Source organism: Dermochelys coriacea, chromosome 25 (genome assembly GCF_009764565.3).
Source record: "Dermochelys coriacea isolate rDerCor1 chromosome 25, rDerCor1.pri.v4, whole genome shotgun sequence".
Lineage (NCBI taxonomy): Eukaryota > Metazoa > Chordata > Testudines > Dermochelyidae > Dermochelys > Dermochelys coriacea.
The window spans coordinates 15,369,181-15,391,277 of record NC_050092.1 but is presented as its reverse complement, the minus strand read 5'-3'; the positions used below and the strand labels follow the sequence as shown (position 1 = coordinate 15,391,277).

The 22,097-nt window shown below is 50.4% G+C and overlaps 1 protein-coding gene across 1 annotated transcript; it reads right to left on the bottom strand.

Annotated features, from left to right (window-relative positions):
- Positions 1-1,127: 1,127 nt before the first annotated feature.
- IL12RB1 (interleukin 12 receptor subunit beta 1) lies at positions 1,128-18,061 on the bottom strand. Its single transcript, XM_038384064.2, has 15 exons — positions 17,568-18,061; positions 12,491-12,605; positions 11,354-11,523; positions 10,626-10,783; positions 8,901-8,946; positions 8,033-8,143; positions 7,783-7,856; positions 7,140-7,356; positions 6,521-6,694; positions 5,892-5,990; positions 4,930-5,076; positions 4,357-4,500; positions 2,946-3,042; positions 2,772-2,853; positions 1,128-2,100 (listed from the first exon to the last, which is right to left on the bottom strand). Exons 1-15 carry the CDS (start codon positions 17,605-17,607, stop codon positions 1,639-1,641), a joined length of 2,136 nt encoding a protein of 711 aa, XP_038239992.1. The 5' UTR covers positions 17,608-18,061; the 3' UTR covers positions 1,128-1,638.
- Between the last annotated feature and the right edge of the window lie 4,036 nt (positions 18,062-22,097).

Sequence of the window (22,097 nt, the reverse complement as noted above, 5' to 3'; positions counted from 1 at the left end):
GGATCACACATGGATTCTCGGGACACAATCCCATTCCTAACACGTTTGCTTGTTGTTTGTCTGTATTCCGGTAGCACCCAGAGGCCCAGTCGAGATCTGAGCACTGTACAAACAAGGAGTAGGAGACAGTCCCTGCCCTGAACAGTTTTCCATCTAACTAAACAGAGCAAGTGGGGGAGAAAGGGATGCAACATGCAAGCAGAATGATTGTTTGTTTGCACACTGTTAGTACCACAATATTTGTTGTAGTTGGATTTTGTTGTTTTTTTGGGGAGAGCTATCTATTTTACTCTGTGTGGGGTGTTAAATGTAATTTATGGCAGGGGTGAATGAGGAAGATAGGCAAAAAGAGATTCGCTAAAATCTGGCACATTAATGATTTATTAATAATAAATTCACCCTACAAATTCCGAGCACTTTGGAGTACAGTGATTATTGGTACTGTAGGAGCTGAGCAGCTCTGCACATGCATTAACCAGTGGCATTGGGACCAGATTCACCTTTTTAGGCAGCTGGTATCTTTGCAGGGTGAGGGACAAGGCAGCTCCGCAACTGTGTCTCAGGTGGCTGGGTGCCCACTAAGCCTGATTCATATGCCACTGATGTTTTTGTGCAAAGAAGGTCGCTGAGCATCTGATAGCATCAGGTTTTCCCTGTACTTTCCCGAGCTGCTAAATGTGTTTGAACATTCAGCATGCACTGAGATTGTCTCCGAGAAATGTATCATGTAGGCCAAACCACAAGTTAACCCTCAATGCTGATTCAACCTTGCCTTAAATAAGATATGAATTACCTGCAACAGCCTAAGCTTGAAACATGAAAGCTAGTCTCTGACCTACATCCATGGAATAAGCTCCGAGTTGAGGATTTGCTTTTTATTACTGTATGTGGCATACAGCTGCCTCCATGCTTCCTTCTATACAAACTACTGCTGTATAGTATTAAACCTGCAGGGTTCATTGGCACAGCAATTGAGTGAACTAGCCTCCGCTCTAAAGCCTTGGCTTCAAATCCTAGAACAAGTCTGAAAGAAAGATACGTTTGTTAGTCTCTAGCTGATCCTAGTCTTCATTTTTGTATCCTAAAACCACCCCCTCATTTGGCATTATTGGGTGTTTGTGGTTCTGTGCTTAGTGGGTGAACAGAGACTTGGATCTATAACCAGCTTGTCAATTTTAGTGACCAAAGTCTTTATCCAGGAATGATTTTGTTCAGCATTCTGTAAGGAAACTCCTGCCTGCAAAACCGACCACCTGTTATTGCCACCGTACAGAATCTCAGACAAGGAAGTGGGCTCTGGAATAATAGGAGACCGTGGCTGGACTGTGGGACCTTTTCTTGCACATCAAAATGTAGAGGATGTTCGAACAGTTCATACTTCCTAGTCAGTATTTTATTGTGGGACTGGGACATGTGTAAATTAAAAGACAGTCCCTGCCGCAAAGAGTTCACACACGAAATCTGAAAAAAGACCTAGCAGTGCTGCAAGGCTGAGGTCGGAAGGCTCTCAGAAGGCCTGCTGAGGCTCCTGTGACCTGCACCATGGGTCTCTGCCCAGATGGGCCCGAGCACACGGTGTCTTGTCACTGCAATGCTCTGTCTTCCCAGGCTATCCCAAGCTGAACCCTCATGATAAGCTCACTTATCATGTGAAAGGTCAAAGCTGCCCCCATTCTTTATTATGACAGGCTTGTCTGAGAGCAGCAAGGAGAGCTGTACCAGAGGCCGAGAGAGCCCTGTCAGCTCCATGGCAGCACCCTCGTCTGGGTGGGGCTGAGAAGGGCCTGTGCCTGCTTCGGCAAGGTTATTCTGACCACAAACACCAGCAAATGCGCTGAAATCATCTTCTTCCTGTTCCTCTTCCGCTGGGGTCAGAAGCACCTGCCTTCTGTACTCAAATGGCAGGTCATTCTCAGAGCCTGCCTGCCCTTCCTTGGCCTGTAACATCTCTGCTGTTTCTTCAGTCTGGGTGTAGAGATGCAGCGAGTGAGTCTCTGTGTTCATGTCAGGCTCCCCTTTGTCTGACATGAATTCGGTCACTAGCGGTTCTGTGCCGCTGACTTTCTCTGACGGCTCCACAAAGCCTGGTCGCGGCTTCACCTGAAAATGACAAACCAGGTATTCAGTGCAAAACAGCCTGATGTGGGGCATGTGTGTGTCAGTCATCTGTGTGCTGAGTACAAACCATTGTGTCGACGTACCGAAGGCAGAACAGACCCTGGTGCATTTCGGGCAAGAAGCTACACTATTCCAAGCTCTCAGACCCTTCCTGGGCCTGCCACCAGGCTGGGAACCTGATGCTGCTGGGACACAGGTCATATGTGTAGTACAATGGATTAGGGCCTATGATCGGATTCCCTCTAGCTACTGGCCACAGTGGCTCTAGGAGCCTGCTACTTGTAGAGCGCTTCCTGAACTTGGGTGGGAAGAAACCTGTGTTTCTGGGGCTGAGGGACCCAGTTTCAAATCCTGCTGCTGACTGTGGGTCTGTATATCTATGGCACCTGGCCCAGATGTTTTCCTCCCTCCGTATTAGCCCTTTTTGGGCAGGGTTTGGGGGTCAGGTGTGCTCAAATTAATATTTTATTGGCACATTTTGCAGCAATTACATGAGAGCTGGAAAGCCTGATTTGATCACAGCTCCCCATGCAGCTTTGCTCTCCCTCAGACAATGTTCTGACTTGTATCCCATGAGTTTATCTCCTTCCCCCAGCAGACCTCCTGGCCTGTAGCTTCTTCCCAGGGGTAAGAGTTCGGGGTCAGAGACTCACCTGGCTCATCTCCTCAGCTGGGAACTTGATTGCTTCGCTGTCCATGGGGTTGGGCAGAGGCGGGAACAGCACTTTCTTGGCCCTGGAGGACGTTGGCAGAGATTGGTTAATGTGCAGGAGAGCAAAAGGGCAGGGAGAATGGGAGCGATGGGAGGGCAAAGTCAGCGCATTCACCTCTTTTTGCTGAAGTGGCAAAATGTAGCCAGGATAGGGACGCCTAGGAAAATACTGAGGTACCTGAGGTTGAGCTTCCACTCTGCAGGGTTGGGACCTAGGAGGAAACACAGCTCTGTCTTAGAGCCCCCTGGAACCGGCATCACAAGGGACAGGGAGAACCTGCGGGCTCTGTACCAGTGACCATCCCCACCCTGCCCCGGTCCCAGTGTCCGCTGGCAGCACTTGACATGCGTTCCCAGCTAAGAAGGCAGGGATCATAGAATCTCAGAGTGGGAAAGGACCTCAGGAGGTATCTAGTCCAACCCCCTGTTCAAAGTAGGACCAACCCCAATGTACTGCAGTGAAGGGACTAGCAGCCTATGGCTTGAGCCTTGAGGTGGCCACACTGTGGGCATGAACGCGGATAGTCCCCTTCCCCCAGCACAATCCCTGGATGTCCTGGTTGGTTTCCTTGGCATGCCACCCTTCCCAATAGAGGTGTGTGTTGTTGTCCTGTGATAGTCCCTTGTTTCTGCTGGTAATGGCACCTATGTTTGAGGGAGCCAGTTAGGGAATGTCTACACTGCAGTTGGAAGTGAGGAGCCCTGGGGGAGAGAGTGGGGCTAGCAGGGGCTTGAGCTGGCCAACTACAAATAGCACTGTGGACATAGCAGCTCGGGCTGCAGCTTGGATCTCAAGCTGGGTGGGGGTCAGCCTGAGTGCCAGCAGCCCACTCCCAAGGAGTGCCAAGGCCATGGGTTCCTTTCCTGAGGGGTGACTTGTTTCTATGCGGGCTGAGTGTCAGCAGGTCTTTTACTAACACAGGGCTTGGCCTCTGTCTAGCCGCTCCTGTGGCGTGTAATGGCATATTCCAGTCAGGGAGGCTGTGGGGAGGCCAGGCCAGGCCAAGGGACGGGGTCAGGGCTTCAGCCATTCCAGGAAAGATGGTTTTGTGGTTCAGGCAGCAGGCTGGGCCTTTATACCATTGCACCTCAGCTCCCATCAGTAAAAGCGGGATCGTAATCCTCCCTTCCTGCCTTACCTATTTAGACTGTAAGATCTTTCCCTGTGTGCTGGTACAGAGTCTAAGAGAGCAGGCCCTGAGCTCTGCTGGGGCCTCTTGGAGCTGCCATAATACAAATAGAAGTACATGTTTCCCATTGATCGTTGGACCCTTGGGGGAAGCACAGACTTTTCTGTTTTTTGTGGCTTTGCTTTTGTGAGCATCTTTGCCCTCGGCTTCTGCAAAAGCTGCATCACTCTGCTTTCAGGAGAGAAAGAGATGCCAGTCCCTGGGAGAAGAGAAACTCCCGCGGGCAGAAAGAGCCTCTTCCGAGAATCTGAGCCTCCAAGCAGCTCCTGCAACATAGTCACATCATTCCCCTCCCTGGGCCAAGCAACATGGGGGGAAGGATCCAATGGATGTTACCGAGCTTCATGGTCTTAAACAGGTGCTGGGGGCTGCAGGATCCATCTCTGTCTGCTGTGGCTGCCTGAATCCCAACTTTGTAGGAGGTGCGGGGCTGCAGGTCCTGTAGGGTGTAGTGGGTCGCTGAGGAATTTGCTTCCTGATCTGATTAGATGATGATGGATTAGTTGAGCTATCAGCAGTATGGAAACCCCTCCCAATTCTGCTTTCTTTCTGAAACCGCTTGTTCCAGTTTCAGCTCTTAAACTGCTTACCACAGCCGCCGCCTACAGAACAGGGGCCCATCAGCCCCGTTCCTTCCTCCCATCTCTCTTCCCGCCCTGTCAGCTTCTCTCTGCTCCTCTGCCAAGCCCTCCTGCACTCCTGTCCCAAGATCTATTTGGCACATGGACTCACTGGCCATTCTAGAGGCAGCTGAAGCAGGAGACCAAAGAATCAGGTGCGCTCACTGGCTGGTTTCTGCCGCGCTCAGTCATGTGGACTGCCTGCCTGTGAGCCTGGACATGCTGCAGCCCATTGGGGTCAGTAAGACGTTGGAAGGGAGACAGGCAAAGTCAAGTGTTTCACACTCACATGCCGTTCTGTTGTCCTGCTCACTTGTGTAGCAGATAATGTATTTCTTCAGAATGCCGGGGCATTGGGAGAGCGGTGACGGCTTCCATAGCAGGAAAGCAGAGTTTGCTGTGATGTTCTGGATGTGAATAGGCCCATCAAAAGAAGCTGTGAAAGGAGAGGTAGGAAAGAAAAGCAGTAATTGGCTGAGTGCACATGGATTCACAGCAAGAAAACAGACCAGGAACCCATGGATCTTCTCACCCCGGCTTATTTCGTCGGCCCATAACCTGCTACCTTCAGTTCACTGGATCACAAGCGATGAACTAGTGGTTTTAGGGAAAATAAGAACTGACAACGTGAGTCTTCAGCCTTTACTTGAACACAAACCGAACCCTTAGAGGGCTGCCCCTAAAGAATTCCTGCCTCTGCAGAGTGAGGATTATACAGGCATCTTGCTTTCCCACGAATACAGACCAGTGCTCTGAAAAGCCACCCTGCAAGCCATGCAGGTTTGGGAAAGACCCCTTGTGTAGGGCTGGGGAGGACTTCTCCTTGCATCTGTTCTCATCATGCACTTATTGCGTGACGTAAAACTGAGATGGTCCGTTCTGCAGGGCAGGGACTGTGGCTTTGCTTGTTTCTCTGAGGGGCCTAGCGCATTTCACACAGGGCCATGGTGAATAATTTCTTGCTCCCTGGGTGAGGGCAGAAGGTTGCATGGAGGGAGGAGTGTTTTGGCTCTGGGAGGGGTTATTACTACGTGCAACTGGCCAATTTTTAGAACATGAGAAAAGAATCCCTCCCCGCAACAATGTATTTAAAAAGAAATCATACCACCATCAGCCCCTCTTTTCTGAGATCACACGCCCTGCCTACTCCAGGTCATCTGTGAGTCACACTCTGCCCAGCACTTGTGTGATAAAAGCAAGTTTAGTGGGTCTTGCCCTTCCCCAGTGGAAACACACCATATGCAGACTTACTGTTAGTAGCAAAGTGGTACATGGAACCGAATGTCCAGTGCTTCTCTGGCCCCCCTCCATGAATGGTAATTCTGTAACACTTCCTGGGTTTCACTGTCCCTGGAGCATAAAACCAGGAGACGTCATCAAACGTCCCCACACGCCGCCTCAGATAAGGGGATGAGAGAGACCGTTCTGTCCGCACTACCTGGTCCCAAGGTGAGGGCCTGGGCTGGGCCTTAGCAGGCACTGAGAAAGTGAGGCCAGCTGCATATCTCAGCTGATTTCCCGGCTTCGCCAAGTCACGTGAGTTTCCAGCATAAGTAAAGGAACCTTGTGAGAGGCCAAAACATGCACAGGTCCCAAATGACAGCTGGACTCATCTATAAATTGAACTTGGAAAGCATGGATGGCTTTGGCACCAGATGGTACCGTGCACTTGCCTCACACTGACTCTTCCTGACTTTGGACCATTGAAATTGATGCAAAGATTCACGCTGACTGCAGTGAGTTTGGATAAAGCCGGCTGTTACCAATGGGCATTTAGTTTCCAAACAACTGGCAGAGAAGGAGGGTCCCAGTAGGGAGGGGTGCTGGGAGAGGGAGGCCGAAGAAAGATATGTTAAAGGGGTGGGTTTTGTCCTTGTTACCTATATTCACAGAGCTGTCCTTTTCAAAGAATTGTTTGCAGATGCATTCCTCATGGTCCTCCTGGGGCTCTTCCAGGGGTTGCTTCTCAAAGCAGTAGAAGGTCCCATTGGTCTTTGCTGCCCACTGCACTGTCACATTGCTGCCATCCGAGCTGACATTCAGAAAGTTCATTTCTGGGAGGAAATACAAGGAGATATTTCAGCAGAAACACGGCACCAATGGCATGAAGACATGGCACCATATTCACAGCATCTGGGGCAGGCAGCACTGGGGCAGGGGCACGGTCTAGTTTTCTGTTCGCCATTTACCCAAAGCCCTGATCCTGCAGTTGCCCAGAGAGGGAGATGTGGGCTCTTGTCCTCCTTTGCAGAGGCCTTGCAACATTGAGAGCTTGGGGGATGCAGTTTGTTAAAATCCCAAAGAGGGAAATAACCCAGGGAAATGGCCGTGAGTCGCTATGCCATGGAACTCAATGCTCTGTCTTCAGTCCCTGTCTGAGGCCACAGCAGCAGGGCCAGCAGTGGATGGGTCTGGCTCTTTCAGGAGGCTTGTTAGGGTAGTGGCTGTTTGGAGGGACCGCTGGTCTGAGGCATGGAGGGGAAGCTGAGGTCTCTGTACCTGTGCGATGTTCTGGAGGAATGTGATACGTTTGCACAGGACCTCTCCCTGCTGGGTTAGATGCGCTCATAGAAACGTGATACTCTGCCCCAGAGAGAGCCAAGATCAGCATTGTCTCGTCCTTTTCAGGAACCTCCTTCTTCAGCGCTGTGCACCTGCACACTGGCATGTAGACAGCTAGTGTGTAATTGACTTTCCACTGCTCCTCACGGGCTTCCTGACAGGGGTTTGGAAGGGTGACACTAAGTGACAAGATCCTGGCTCCCCTGAAGCTGTGTGTGTGTGTGTGTGTGTGTGTAACTTGGGCAGAATTAAGGAGCCTTGTGTAAATGGTCATGCAGTCTGGGCTTGTTTACAGACTTCATGCAGTGGCCAGGAAGCTGCTGTTGCAGCTGCTGTATTATTGCGGCTGTAACCACCACCAGACTGAACACATTACAGACCCATCTGGGCTCTGAATTAGGGAGGATGTTGGCCCTACGGCTTGCATCCTGATTGGACAAGAGGGTCCGGGGCTAGCCCTGTCACAGGAGAGTTGAGACCCCATTCACGCTGCGCCCTGGAACTACATTGTGACAGGGTCCCCGGAGCTGATGGCGTGTGTCTGGTGGTGGAGCTGTGCCCCATCCACACACTACATTACCTGCCAATGGAACGTCATGTTTCTCTGCCCGTTCCTCCCAAGTCTCCCCACCGTGTAATTCACCTCTGGAATTTCTGGAACGACAGCAGGGAATTCTGGCCACCTGTTTGTTTCTCTCTGCAAAGTCCTGCCCTCTGGCTTTCCTCCCTTCTGATGCCACTTCTTGCCTGACTTCACTTTCCCCCCATCCCCCAAGGCAGTCTCTCTTCTAAGCCATTCAGCCCAGAGTGAACCATGTGGAATCTCGCACCCTCAGGAACAAAGATGGATTTGCTCCAGTCGCTCCAGTAGCTGCTCCAATGGGCCGTTCTGTGACGAATCTGGATTTCGCAGGCTGCTGCTGTTTCCAAGCTGCATATCGCTAAAGCAAACCAAGACAGCAGGGACTGAGTGACAGAATCCAGCAGGAGTTTTCAGCTTCATATGGGCACCATGCCCTTCTGGCTAGCTGGAGTCAGTTTCGGGGAGCCTGGTCCTGTGGGGTCAGAGGGGCTTGGGTCCCATGAGCATCAGAACAGAATCCATGGGACACTACTCTTACTCAGTGCTAATGGCCACATTCCTGTCAGATGAGAAATTGCCTCCCAGCAAGAGAGTTAAGGAGCAGGTGGGTGTTTGAGTGACCGGCAGTGCATGGATTTGATCAGCAGCTGTAATTCTGAGTGCCTGGAAAGGAGCAGAGGGTGGAGAGAGGAAGCACTCTCCCCAGCTGCAGCGTGTTTTACAGAACAGAGGTTTTGCCACCGCTTTCCTCTAACAACACTCACTCCCGTTTCTGTACCTTCGAGGCAGCACAAGCCGGTGTATCCATTCCCCGGGTGCTTCCGAGGGGGTCTTTGTGGGACGTGGGGACTCAGCGCAAGGGTTTATAGGCTGTGAGCAGCCGTACAAATCTGGTTCATACATAAATCAGAGCTGGGCAATAGGGGAGTTGACTTGAGCCCTCTCAGCGTCCCTCTCCTTGGAACGTGCAGTGATTATTGAGAGGAACTCTTGGGCAGAAGGTGCAGGGAGAGTCCCCAGGCCTTCCCAGCAGGTGTTTTTCTCATTGTGCTGGGATCAAGAGCTTCAAGTGGCATTGACTGTGTATCTATGAGGATACTGTATAATAAGCTGACCTGTTATGTTGTTACCCTTGTATTCACCTCGTGTCTGACACTCCACCTAAAAGCAAACCGGACAAGGCTTATTCAAAGGCAGTATTTCTTCACACAGCACCCAGTCACCCTGTGGATGTTGTGAAGGCCAAAAATATAACTGGGTTCAAAAAAGAATTAGATGAATTCATGGAGGACAGGTCCAGCAATGGCTATTAGCCAAGATAGTCAGGGACACCACCCCGTGATCTGGGTGTCCCTAAACCTCTGACTGCCAGACGCTGGGAGTGGGCGACGGGATGGATATTCGATAACTGACGTGTTCTGTTCACTCCCTCTGACACATCTGGCACTGGCCACTGTTGGAGGACAGGACACTGGGCCAGGAAGACCATTGGTCTGACCCAGTGTGGCCATTCACATGTTCTTGTAAAGTGCTTTGGTGGTGGGGAGCCCACCTCTTATGATCCTCATGCAAGGAGTTTTCTGCAAAACAAATACAGCAGGAGAGAGAGAGCCTGAGACCGTCAGGGCAAAGCTGGCACTTTCTCAGCAGGAGCAACTCCTGCGGCTTCATTGCTCTGCGTGAAGGATCGAGGCACCTGCTCCATCCCAGAACAGTGCGGATTGCAGTGCTAAAAAATGAGAACTTGGGAGTAAGCATCCAAGTTCTGGCCCTCTGGCCTGGTCACTGTTTAATCCACCTCTTCCGGGATTACAAAGCCCAACAGGACAACTCTCCAATGCTATCTCCAGATGGCGTTCAGCCCCGGTTGAGGCCTGTATGCCATGACACCAGTGGCTGGCAGGGGAACCCGGGCCCACCTTCTATATCAGTTCAAGCCCAGGGACCCCGCAACCAGCAATCAGGTCTGCTCAGTCCCAGTCCTTGTTGCTGTTTTCCTGGGCTCCTTCCAGCCCAGCCTCTCTCTCTCCTTGCCTGTTTCTGGGCTTGCCACTGGAGCTTCCTCTACTCCCTGTTGCTACTTCACCCCTGCCATGCCTCTTGCCAGAGTCTTTACTCCAGGGCAGGATCTCTGGGCTTACTCTGCCCTTGGAGTCTCTCCTTGTTCCTGACACTTCCCTCATCCCAGGGATCGTCTGCAGCCTCCTTCCCCAGCAGCCCCTTTCTGCTCTCAGCTGCTTGGCTCTCCAGTGCTGGGTCTCACTCTGTTAACCCTGGCCCTCCCGCTCAGGTGAGGCCGAAAGACTAACTGGCCTCTCAGGCCCTCACTAACCTCACCCTCCTAGCACTGGTATGGGGTGCTAGAGCCTGGGTGCTGTTGGCCAGTGCAACAAAGGGGCAATTTGTTTCACATCTTTGAAGTGTCTGAGAACGACTTCATTGGAAACAAACTGCAGGATTTTATGATTATTATCTGGGTTTTTCCTCCTATCTAATCCCTGCAAACAAGCCCCAAATCCTGTCACGGGTGACAGCATAATCCATCCCTGGTAAAGAAGGGGAGACTTTTTATTATACAACGAAACAGATGGAAGGAGCAGCTGGGCTGTGGGAAATACGTCACCAGGGCACTGAGCTGCTCAGGCAGTGGGTGCATGAGACGTGCTTACAATGGTAATGACAATTAATGATCATCAGCTTCCACAACCAGCATCCTCGCTGTGGGATTACTGGGAGGAGAAATAGTGAGCCTGAGCAGAGCTGGGGTCACCCGCCTTAGCATCCCTGCCCCTTGGGACTTCACTTTTCTGAGTGCTGGTCACTGTGTCTGTTCAACCCACCTGCGTCCATTCGGTGTCCTTCATCCGTCTGTACCGAGCTTCCCTTCGTAACGGTTCGTATCTGACAGTCCAGTTATCTAGCTGTTGCAGTGCCAGCGTTAGAGTACCACTGGATCTAGAGAATGTTATTCGATGAGGCAGTAGCGGATCCAATTTGACTGGAATTACAATGTGACAATAGGAGTCATTGGGGCTCGTAGCAGGTGGCGCAGATGTGTGGAGGTGGTGTGTGATTTCAACAGGGCAAAGGGAACCTCGGAAACAGATCGTGTGTGTGCACATACACGCAAATATGTATATGCACATGCATGCACACACAAACACAGTGGTGTCCACATCACAGAAAACACCAGCACAGGTGCCAGCTGCTGCCACATTGGCAGACCCAGGAGAAAGGCGCAGGGCTCAATGGCTATGGAAACTGAGCTCCCCTCTTCTGCTAACCCCATCTGGGGCAGAGCTGGGACACACGGTGGGGGGGTAACATGTGGAGCCTCCCCTGCCACTGTCGTCCTGTGGGCAGGACGAGGATGCAGGTTCCAGGCCTGTCAGTCCAGCTGCTTTCACAAGCTGTAGATTTTGCATCACAGGAAAGCAGCTGTTTGCTTCCTAAGGAGGCTCATGAGGCCCCCTGCGAACCCAGCTGCAGCAGCAAGGGAGGTGGTGTTGGCCCCCGTCCCAGCAAGGGCCAGTGCTACGAAGAAAGCACACTTCAGAGGGATTCTTACTGGCATTCTCCAGTTGCAAAGTGATGTTCTGGGTCCTTTCAACTCTGCCTCCACTGTGGGATTCCACCCAGGCAGTGGAGTTCTGTAGGACCCGCAATTTCCGATAAGGAAAGCTCCAGCTAGTGGAGGACTCCGTCTTGAATTCCTTGCAGGGATAGGAGCTGTGATAACTACGGAAGGAAAAAAACTGGTTGCTGCAGTGCCAGGGTGTGTCCGTTATTGACTGTAGCTTGCCTGTGATGCAGTACCAGTGTGCCACTGCTGCCCATCCACCCCGGCCTACCCATTATTACACAGACCTTGTGTTGCTCTAGCCAGCCTTTCCCAGGGACCGTGAATGAGAGGAAAGCTGGAACCCCCTGCTCTTGGCAAAGGCTCATTTGCTGCTGAATCTACAGAGGATGCCTTACTCTAACCAGGCTAGATCCTGAGTGTGTCTGAATGAGGCCTGCCCCAGCTGTGTCAGGCACAGCTCAGGGCAACATGGCCAGCGGTGATGAAAGGGAGTGAGCCAATCTTCTTCCCTACTGCTTTTGCCCCTTGCTCTTCCTGCTGCTGGCACCTAACGCACACACTCTGCAGCCCCAGAGCTGAGTCTTATTCCTTTGGCGTGTGGTCAGGCCGCCTGGAATTCAAATGTCTTCACCATCCACACGTACAAACTGTCTGCAGGGTTCTGCGCAGGACTCTTGCTTGTTTCTAATGCCTTTGTATGGGGTCCTGGCAGAGAATTTAGGGAGATGGATGAATGCTAAGTTCCCCACCTCCCTGTCCAGATTCTACCTACCCAGTCACCTTCCCTGGCATTCCACTTACCCTCCCCTCCTGTGGATTTCTGTCTTTCCATCCCCTGTCACCTTCCCTGCCTTCTATCCATCATCCTTCTCCCCAGCATCTTTATGCATACATTACCTGACATCCCAAAAAAGTACTAGTGAGTTAGTTTTGTGGGCTTTGAGATGTGCCATGAATCCTCCATCACCACCACCCACTCCCTGGTGCATGATGCAGGTGGGTTTTATTCGCTTGATCTACCCATCCATCTCTATTGTTCCCATTACCATAGTAGGCAGACAATGCCATCACAGCACAATCCTTCCCACTCACTTGGTCCCACTGTTGGGGCTTCCGACTCACCAAAATTTAAGACTATAGGTGACATTTTCTGATGTGGCCTTAGCTCTCCAAGTGCAGATGAAATTGCATTGGGTGCAGTTCCTGTAGCAAACCAAATCAGGATCCTCAGCAGAGCCTGCGGCACACAAAGAAGCAGTTGTTCTTTCCTGTTCGATTTGCTTAGCAGAGGTGCAGTGTGTGTAGGGATTAGCAGGAGGCTGGTGCCAGTGTCTGTACAGAGCAATTTAGGCTACAGAAACTCGGGGGTTTGCCACAGGTTGTTTTTCTTTCCACCTGCCCACACAATGGGCTACAGGTTTTCACTCCCTGCCCAGTAACCCTGCCCCCTGGAGCTGGATTCAAGGTCCAGGGCAGAACGTTACCAGGATCCATAGGAACTGCCCCACACAACAATGGGCTGTGCCTATGTCAAAGAGAGAGCACAAGCCTGACACCTTTCCAGACCTGGCCTGTGGTTCTAGCCTTGGGCTGCCTGATCATGGTAATGGGCTAAACCCTAGCACAGGGCTGAGCATCTGCAGCATGCCGCCTTCCTCTGCTCGCAGCACATGCTGCAGTGGCCCCCGGGGCAAGCACTTACCTCTGCTTCTTTGTCCGTCTTCGGGGTTTTCAAGCCTTCAGAGATATGTGTTTTCCCCCCCCAGTGCAAGAAAGACTATGGGATCATCTGGGGGCTCTGTGGGAAGCCTGCTCCTCACCCCATCTAACCCCGTCTCCATTAGCCACAGGCTGAAATGAAGCGAGCCCCCCAGGTCCACAGCAGATCTGCCCTTCTCTGCAGGAAGGGAAAGAAGGGTTTGATGCTTCCAAACTGCAGGTGTGTCTGTCTGTGCAGGGGTATGTTCAAGGGTGTATGTGGGGGAGAGAGAGAGAGAGAGAGAGAGAGAGAGAGTGTGTGTGTGTGTGTGTATGAGGGACTGTGACTGGTGTGTCTGTGTGCCCTAAAGAAGACGTGCGGGCTGTGCATGAGTGGATGAGTTTGTATGGGGCAGAGGGAGAGATTGGGGAGGTGAGAGAGAGATTCTGTTTGCATGTGGAGTCAAAGATAAGGTCTATGTGACATTTGTGTTTGCATGAGGTGTGTGGGAGGGGAGAAGAATATGTGTGGTTTATACGGCTCACTTGCAAGGCTTCTATTTCCTTCTGCTCAAAGTGGTGGTGAGTGCATCAGATCCCCAGAGGAAAATCACCTCTGTCTGAAAGGCACTAAGTAGCTACAGCCCCTATAACTTACGGGGCCACAACTCCCCAGGTGTCTCATTGGGATAGCCTGGTTTTTGGAGGGATAATTTTCATTTGTAACATACAATGCAATTTTGTTTGTTCTTATTGCTTTTGTAATATTATCAGGCAAGTTGTGTAAAAAAGGCCAGTAGCTGTAATAAGCCTTGTGAATAGGGTGGAAGCGGTAGATGTGGTATATCTTGACTTTAGTAAGTCTTTTGATACTGTCTCGCATGACCTTCTCATAAAAAAACTAGTGAAATATAACCTAAATGCAGCTACTATATAGTGGGTGCATAACTGGCTGGAAAACCGTTCCCAGACAGTGGTTCATAGTCACGCTGGAAGGGCATATTGAGTGAGGTCCCGCAGGGTTCCCAGTTCTGTTCAAGTTTCAGAGTAGCAGTCGTGTTAGTCTGTATTTGCAAAAAGAAAAGGAGTACTTGTGGCACCTTAGAGACTAACAAATTTATTAGAGCATAAGCTTTCGTGAGCTACAGCTCACTGCATCCGATGAAGTGGCTATCCTTCAACAAAAAAGCTTCAAAAACACTCCAACGAGAGACTGCTGAATTGGAATTAATTTGCAAACTGGATACAATTAACTTAGGCTTGAATAGAGACTGGGAATGGATGAGTCATTACACAAAGTAAAACTATTTCCCCATGAAGAAAAGGAGTACTTGTGGCACCTTAGAGACTAACAAATTTATGAGAGCATAAGCTTTTCATCGGATGAAGTGAGCTGTAGCTCACGAAAGCTTATGCTCTAATAAATTTGTTAGTCTCTAAGGTGCCACAAGTACTCCTTTTCTTTTTGCGAATACAGACTAATAGGGCTGCTACTCTGAAACCTGTATTTCCCCATGGTATTTCTCCCCCTCACCCCACCCCACCCCCCACTGTTCCTCTGATATTCTTGTTAACTGCTGGAAATAGCCAACCTTGCTTGTCACCATGAAAGGTTTTCCTCCTTTCCCCCCCCTGCTGCTGGTGATGGCTTATCTTAAGTGATCACTCTCCTTACAGTGTGTATGATAAATCCATTGTTTCATGTTCTCTGTGTGTGTATCTAAATCTCTCCTCTGTTTTTTCCACCAAATGCATCCGATGAAGTGAGCTGTAGCTCACGAAAGCTGATGCTCTAATAAATTTGTTAGTCTCTAAGGTGCCACAAGTACTGTAAGGAAAGTGATCACTTAAGATGAGCCATCACCAGCAGCGGGGGGGGGGGGGGGAGGAAAATCTTTCATGGTGACAAGCAAGGTAGGCCATTTCCAGCAGTTAACAAGAACATTTGAGGAACAGTGGGGGGTGGGGTGGAGGGGGACTGTTCAATATCTTCATCAATGATTTAGATCAGGGGTTCTCAAAGTGGGGGTCGGGACCCCTCATGGGGTCACGAGGTTATTATATGGGGGGTCACGAGCTGTCAACCTCCACCCCAAACCCCACTTTGCCTCCAGCATTTATAATGGTGTTAAATATATTAAAAAGTGTTCTTAATTTATAAGGGGGGGGTCGCACTCAGAGGCTTGCTATTTGAAAGAGGTCACCAGTAAAAAAGTTTGAGAGCCACTGATTTAGATAATGGCATAGAGAGTATACTGATAAAGTTTGCAAACAATAATAAGCTGGGCGGGTTGCAAGTGCTTTGGAGGATAGGATTAAAATTCAAAATGATTTGGACAAACTGGAGAAATGGTCTAAAGTAAATAGGATGAAATTCAATAGGGACAAAAAGAAAAGGAGTACTTGTGGCACCTTAGAGACTAACAAATTTATTAGAGCATAAGCTTTCGTGAGCTACAGGAAAGCTTATGCTCTAATAAATTTGTTAGTCTCTAAGGTGCCACAAGTACTCCTTTTCTTTTTGCGAATACAGACTAACACGGCTGCTACTCTGAAACCTGTCAATAGGGACAAATGCAAAGTACTCCACTTAGGAAGGAACAATCAGTTGCACACATACAAAATGGGAAATGACTGCCTAGGAAGGAGTACTGGGGTAGAGCGAAATAGGAATCATAGTAGATCACAAACTAAATATGATTCGACACTGTAACACTGTTGCAAAAAAAGCAAACATAATTCTGGGATCTATTAGCAGGAGTGTTGTAAGCAAGACATGAGTAATAATTCTTCCGCTCTACTCCGCGCTGATAAGAGCGCAACTGGAGTATTGTGTCCAGTTCTGGGTGCCACATTTCAGGAAAGATGTGGACAAACTGGAGGAAGTCCAGAGAAGAGCAATAAAAATGATTAAAGGTCTAGAAAACATGATCTATGAGGGAAGATTGAAACAAAAAATGGTTTGTTTAGTCTGGAAAAGAGAAGACTGAGAGGGGACATAACAGTTTTCAAGTACATAAAAGGTTATTACAAGGAGGAGGGAGGTACATTGTTCTTATTAACCTCTGAGGATAGGACAAGAAGCAATGGGGTTAAATTGCAGCAAGGGAGGTTAAGGTTGGACATTAGGAAAAACTTCTTAACTGTCAGGTTTCAGAGTACCAGCCGTGTTAGTCTGTATTCGCAAAAAGAAAAGGAGTACGTGTGGCACCTTAGAGATTAACAAATTTATTTGAGCATAAGCTTTCATGAGCTATAGCTTATGCTCAAATAAATTTGTTAGTCTCTAAGGTGCCACAAGTACTCCTTTTCTTTTAACTGTCAGGGTGGTTAAGCACTGGAATAAATTTCCCAGGGAGGTTGTGAAATCTCCATCATTGGAGATTTTTAAGAGCAGGCTAGACCAACACCTGTCAGGGTTGATCCAGATACTTAGTCCTGCCTTGAAGGCAGAAACTGGACTAGATGACCTCTCGAGGTCCCTTCTAGTCCTACAATTCTAGGATAAGGGGTGCCATAGGATCCAGGCAGCTGGGCATCTCCGACTCAATAAGGCTGGGTGCACTCACAGGCTAGGTGATGAGCAAAGGCCCTTTCCTCCCTCTCCCCCTCTGCCTCTCAGGGGACTGGAAGCTCATTTCTCACTGCAAATGATTGTGAAGAATCAGAGGCTTTCCGCCAGCCAGGAGCCAGGCCTGGCACTGTAGCATCTTTGAGTGTCCCCAGGACCCTATGAATGAGACATCCCTGGGGGGGCCTGTGCCATTGTCGGGAGATTCAGGGCAGATGCCTTTGTACTCCAAGCCCCCGCTGCCCCATTTTCAGCTTGAGAAGCTGGGGAGAAGGTCCAAGGGGCTCCCTGGAAGCACTTGGGGGGATAGTTTGTATGAAAGGGGCCTGTTTTGTATTCAGGACTACAAAAAGGAAGGGGGAAAGCAGGGATAGGAGTAAGGCGAGCTAATCGCCTTCAGGAACTGCAGCTTCCCCCGACCAGTCACGCTGCCAGCGCAGCTCAGCTCTCTGCACTAGAGACATGCAGCCTAGGAATAACCTGTCCACATATCGCCACTTCAGGAATTTCAATGCAAGTCCAAACGTAACAGACATTGGCCAGAAAATATGGGCTCCTGAAAAGGAGGGTTCATCTCCTCCCAGCTGAATCAGCTTCATACTCGTTCTGGAAAAGCTGCTCTAGAAGGACTTCTGCCCGTGGCAGAACAGCCCGAACTTCCTGACGGGGAATCTGAACTCGACCTAAAGAGAACCCTGCTCCCTTTTGCCCAGGGCAGGTTCTCAGCACTGAGCCCTTGTATTGGAATCGTGACCCTCTCCCTGTTGCTTTAGAAATAATCCCCAATCCAAAACAGCAATGATTTACTGCCAAAACCCTGGTCTGTGAGAGTGAGAGTCTGTGGAGGGGAAGCCTCATTATCACCCAGCATCGCTTGTCTGATGGCTCTTTTAAAGATCTCTGATCTCCGTACACCACAGAACCACTTACCGCTCAGAGCTAGTGCAGCCAGCAGCAGCAGCCAAGCCATGGTCAGTCCAGTTGCTCCTGCACCATAACCGAGGGGAGCAGCACGGAGGGCTCAGCGCTTGGTGACTTTACTCCGGGCACAGTGACTGGCTCTGCAGAGTGACCCTCCCAAGTCTCACAGAGCTCCCGGACCCAGAGCAAATCGCTGACAACTCATCTGGCACTCACGTTTCTGATAAAAGGTGACAAATTTCCCCATGCATACTAAAGGTGCTCACACATTGCAGCAGAAACTGAGGTGTCATTACACGCCTCGCTTTTACAAAAAGCAAAAGAGAAACAAAAAAAACTATCCCACTTTGATAGGTGCACCTCTGTTCAGTCATTTCAGGGAAGCATCACCAAAGCCACAAGAACACACCACACATAGAAAGCGGAGAGAGGAGAACAAAGTAAGCACAAGCATTGTCTTCTTACAAACCCCACACCGGAGTTCATCTCTATCACACAGGACTGAATCTGGAGTCTTTCAGACTCCAGTCCCTGTAACAGAGGGGCAAATCTGAGTCATTCCACTGACGTCAGTTTAGTTACTGCAGATTTACACCAGCGTAACTGAGATGAGAATCTGCCTGACACATCCAGGCATGCATGAGTGTGTGTTTGAACTTCTCTTATTTCCAGAGTATGACTCCCTATGTGTGTGCGTGTGCGTGGTGGTAGGGACGTGTGAGTGTGTTTGCCATGCATGAAGCAGCTTTTCTGATGAGGTTTTCCTAGTTTTTCTGATGCTGGCATTTCTGGGCAGGATTTTCCATCCCTGGTTTATTTAGGATTTTTAAGGCAAGGTTATTTCAGAGAAAAACTAATCTCTTTAAAGAGGGGCTTTCATTATGAGAAGAACATGGAGCTGCGATTCCTTCTCTGATGAAATTGTTCCCTTAAGCCCTAGCTTCCCCTTTGATCGGATCCTGGCATGGTCCCTTGCTTATGATATCACAGCCTGTTGTAGAAATAACTATGACTGTAATAAATTCAGCACAGCGGCTTCACTGGAGGATCCGCAAGAGGAGCAGATGGGCCAGGATAGGAAAATCTTTTTGTTTAAATAAATAAATAATTAGCAAACTTGCCTGCGGAGAGGGCAAAGCCCTTGGAAAGTTTACAAGAAGCCAAGTTTTAAGTAAGATGTGTTTTTGAAATTTTTCCCTTATGCCAGTTCCCTGCGTCTAGACTTGAAGCGAGTGGCAGTTATTGCTGTTCAGCCTAGAAGACTCTCCACACTCCTCAGTCCACATGTCTGACCTCCTAGGCTCTTAGGGTATGTCTATACTGCAATCAAACAGACAAACCCCATGACAGCACCTGTCTCAGAGCCCCAGTCAGCTGGCGCAAGCTCATGCTACAGGGCTAGAACTTGAAATGCAGACGTTCCTGTTCGGGCTCCGAAACCCAGCCAGAGGGCTGGTCTCAGAGGCCAAGCTCCAGCCTGAGCATGAATGTCTACACTGCTCTTTGTAGCCCTGCGAACCCAGAGTCAGTTGACTGGGGCTCTGAGACTGTCGCACTGTTGGTTTGTTTTGCAGAGTAGATGTACCCTTAGAGGCACCTTCCAGCCAAGGGTCTCAAGCCCTTTACAAACATCAGGGAATGAAGCCTGCCACACCCTGGCCCAGAGAAGGCCCTGGCCCAGGTTTGGCCCAGCCACCCCACCTTCCCAGCATGACAGGGGGGCTGGGACAAGCCAGAGTAGTGCTGTGACCCCATGTGCCAGTCACAGTGCTCAGAGCAGGAAGCCGGGTGCAGCCCGTGGGGTAGGAGCCGCCATTGAAAGGTGAGTGTGGAGTGGGCCTAGATCGGGGATGGGTCTATTATAGGGTCTGCTGGCTGCCGTGAATATTCCTAAGTGTTCTGCCTCTTTTGCCCATAACTAACTTCCTCACCCTAACAATATCGGGGCATCCTTAGCCTATAGGCAAGTACATTAATTATCCCAAACTTGTTAGCAAATACATCGGCTGGTTACTATGGCAATCCTCCAGCTAAGCACCTGCTGAGGTTGCTATCTCAAAATACCCCAAAACCAGTATCAACTGACTTCTCGTGGTTGCCAGTCAGCATTTTATGCAAGATCACAGCAAAACTGCATATTGCACAATAAGATATTAAGGCATCTTGTGACTTAGGATCACTGCTGGTCAACTTACTTACATTAAGGCTTCTAGGCCTAACTGCCTTATGCTAATATCTGACAGGGTTGGGCCTGTAGGTTCCATGCATTACGGCTAGAGATGAGATCTTATCTTAAGGTAGGTTAAAATCTAGAATGTACCGCATAAGCTACACCGAAGAGGATGCTAGAAGATAGACTCCAATCCTTTACAGGGCATCAGTTTCAGATCTTGGCCTGGGCCCCCAAACACTTCCCATGTGGCCCTGCCAAGGTCACATCGCAGGTCTGGGGCACAGCCAGCACTAACCCGGTCAAGACTCTTGTCTGCAGCTGCTTGTATATGCCCAATACTGTGCCTGGAACGGGCTCTTCCCAGGCAAGCGAATGAACAGTGAGCCTCAGGCCTCTTCCCAGCTCTTGTGCTGTGGTAGGAAACCTCCAGCCCTTCTAGGGCAGGCACACAGTCCGCCTGCCTTCCCACCGGCTGGCTTGTGCCCAGTGTGACAGGAGCTGCCCTGGAGCGCCCTTGGCCAGGGCTACGCTGTCCCCCCAGGTCCACTGGCTGTAGGGCACTGTGCATGTGATGCTCCAAGCCATCATGGCTGCTACAGCACCCTGTGTCTGCACGGGCCCCGCAACCATCAGCAGGGTCCGACCCAGGATCTGCAGCAGGAAATGTACGCGTCCCTGCTGCTGGGGCTGGAGGAGTCATTCCCTTAGCAGTGTGTATGTAGCAGGCTGGTGCAGTGGCTGGGTCTGAAACCTGTCATTGTGCAGGAAGACACTATCCCAGGCAGAGCCAGCACTTTAGAATTAGGATTAGCAGGTGTTGTTCTGGCTGTAGCGGTTCCAGGCCAGAGCTCGCACTGATAGGGGTATCTCTGACCAGCAGTGCCCACTTCTCCCTTTGCCAAGGATCCTGATTCCACAGGGAGGGCAGAAAACAGCCTGAGACCCCCTGGCCCGTCTCAGCAGAGATTGCTGTACCTGAATTAACATCTGAGCCTGGTCACATACCCAGCTGGATGGGCAGAGATGCTACAACCCCTTCAGTCTGCAGCATAGAGCAGAGTGCGCTGGGCCTGACTGCCCAGTGTGCTGCATGTCCCTTATGCTTGGCGATGTCAGTCGCCTGACAGACCCTGGTACTGCCTGCAATGCCACGGCCTTGGGCCTCCCGGTTCTAGCCATGGTCTGAGAGTCCATCCAGCCAGAGAGGAGGAGAGACACGACATGACTGATAACAAACTTGCTGGGGACAAGACCCGACCATGCTGGCAGCTGGAAATAGCTCGGCCCCCCAAATGGAGCGGGGTGGAAGCAGGGCTCCAGCATTGACAGGGCTCAGCATAGCAGAGGGGCTGGCACTTTCAAGGGCTGGTGGGGCTGCTGCTCTCAGCCCCAAGGGTGAAATTATGATAGTCTCTCCAGCTGGATTGGCGTGGGCCCTGTTTGAGTATCTCAGGCATCAGTCTCCAGTGGGGGTTGCTAGCTGGAATTAGTGCTTCAGGCTTTGGCAACTGGCCGCAGAAGATGCTAGTCATGTCATTTCATGCTCTGGATGGTGCCCTGATGCTGTTGTGGTGGATGAAGCATAACAACCTGAGTGTAATAAGATGGGCTTCCCTTGCCTCTCTGACATGGACTGGGGCCATCGTGCTGGACCCTGGTGCACCATTGCTGCTCGCCAGTACTCATCTTGCAACATAGAGCACTCCCAGCCTTGCACCAGCGGGGCCAGATGTGTACCGCAGGCACTGGACGACGCAATGAAACCTCCTCTTAGTAAAACAGCACAGATACCTGCAAAGGGTGGGAACCACTGACCTAGAGGCCAGCAAGAGGGAATGTACTTGGATAATCCTGTGTCGTCCCTCCAGCAGCCCCGGCTTGGCAGGTCCTGGAGCTACTACTTCTGCAAATACTATGGTTCCCTCATCTGATTCCCTGCGATCTTGGGAAGGAGGCTGAGTGAGTTTAACTTAGGGGACAGCAAACATGCACAGCATCTTCCTGAAAGCATCTTCTCCTTTGATGGCGTCACACAGGGCTGCAAGGCAGATATCCGGGTACTCTGCAATTCTGTCTGAGAATGGTGAGAGAGAACCAGAGCAAGAGGAAATGTCTGCAGAAAACACGGTGACAGAGCTACCATTCTCTGAGTGACAGAATTCACTTCCTCTCCTCTATCGTTGCGTCTGAGCCAGCAGATTGCTAAAGATTAGAATTGTAGCCCAGTAATAGGCCCAGAAAGCAAACCCCACTTTTGGAAGGATGAACAACACCTGGCCAAGCAGAGGTGTCCACTCCAAACTAAAGGTCAGATTATACCATGCGACTGTGCTGAGCATGTTGCTGTACGGTGCAGAGACCTGGCC

Excerpts from the sequence above, each read along its gene's own strand:
- IL12RB1 (XM_038384064.2), bottom strand. The coding sequence starts at position 17,607 with ATGGCTTGGCTGCTGCTGCTGGCTGCACTAGCTCTGAGCG. Across the intron at positions 7,857-8,032 it reads ATCCATCTTTGTTCCTGAGG|AAATTCCAGAGGTGAATTAC; the intron begins GTGCGAGATTCC and ends CTGTCGTTCCAG. Across the intron at positions 2,854-2,945 it reads TGCCACTTCAGCAAAAAGAG|GGCCAAGAAAGTGCTGTTCC; the intron begins GTGAATGCGCTG and ends AACGTCCTCCAG.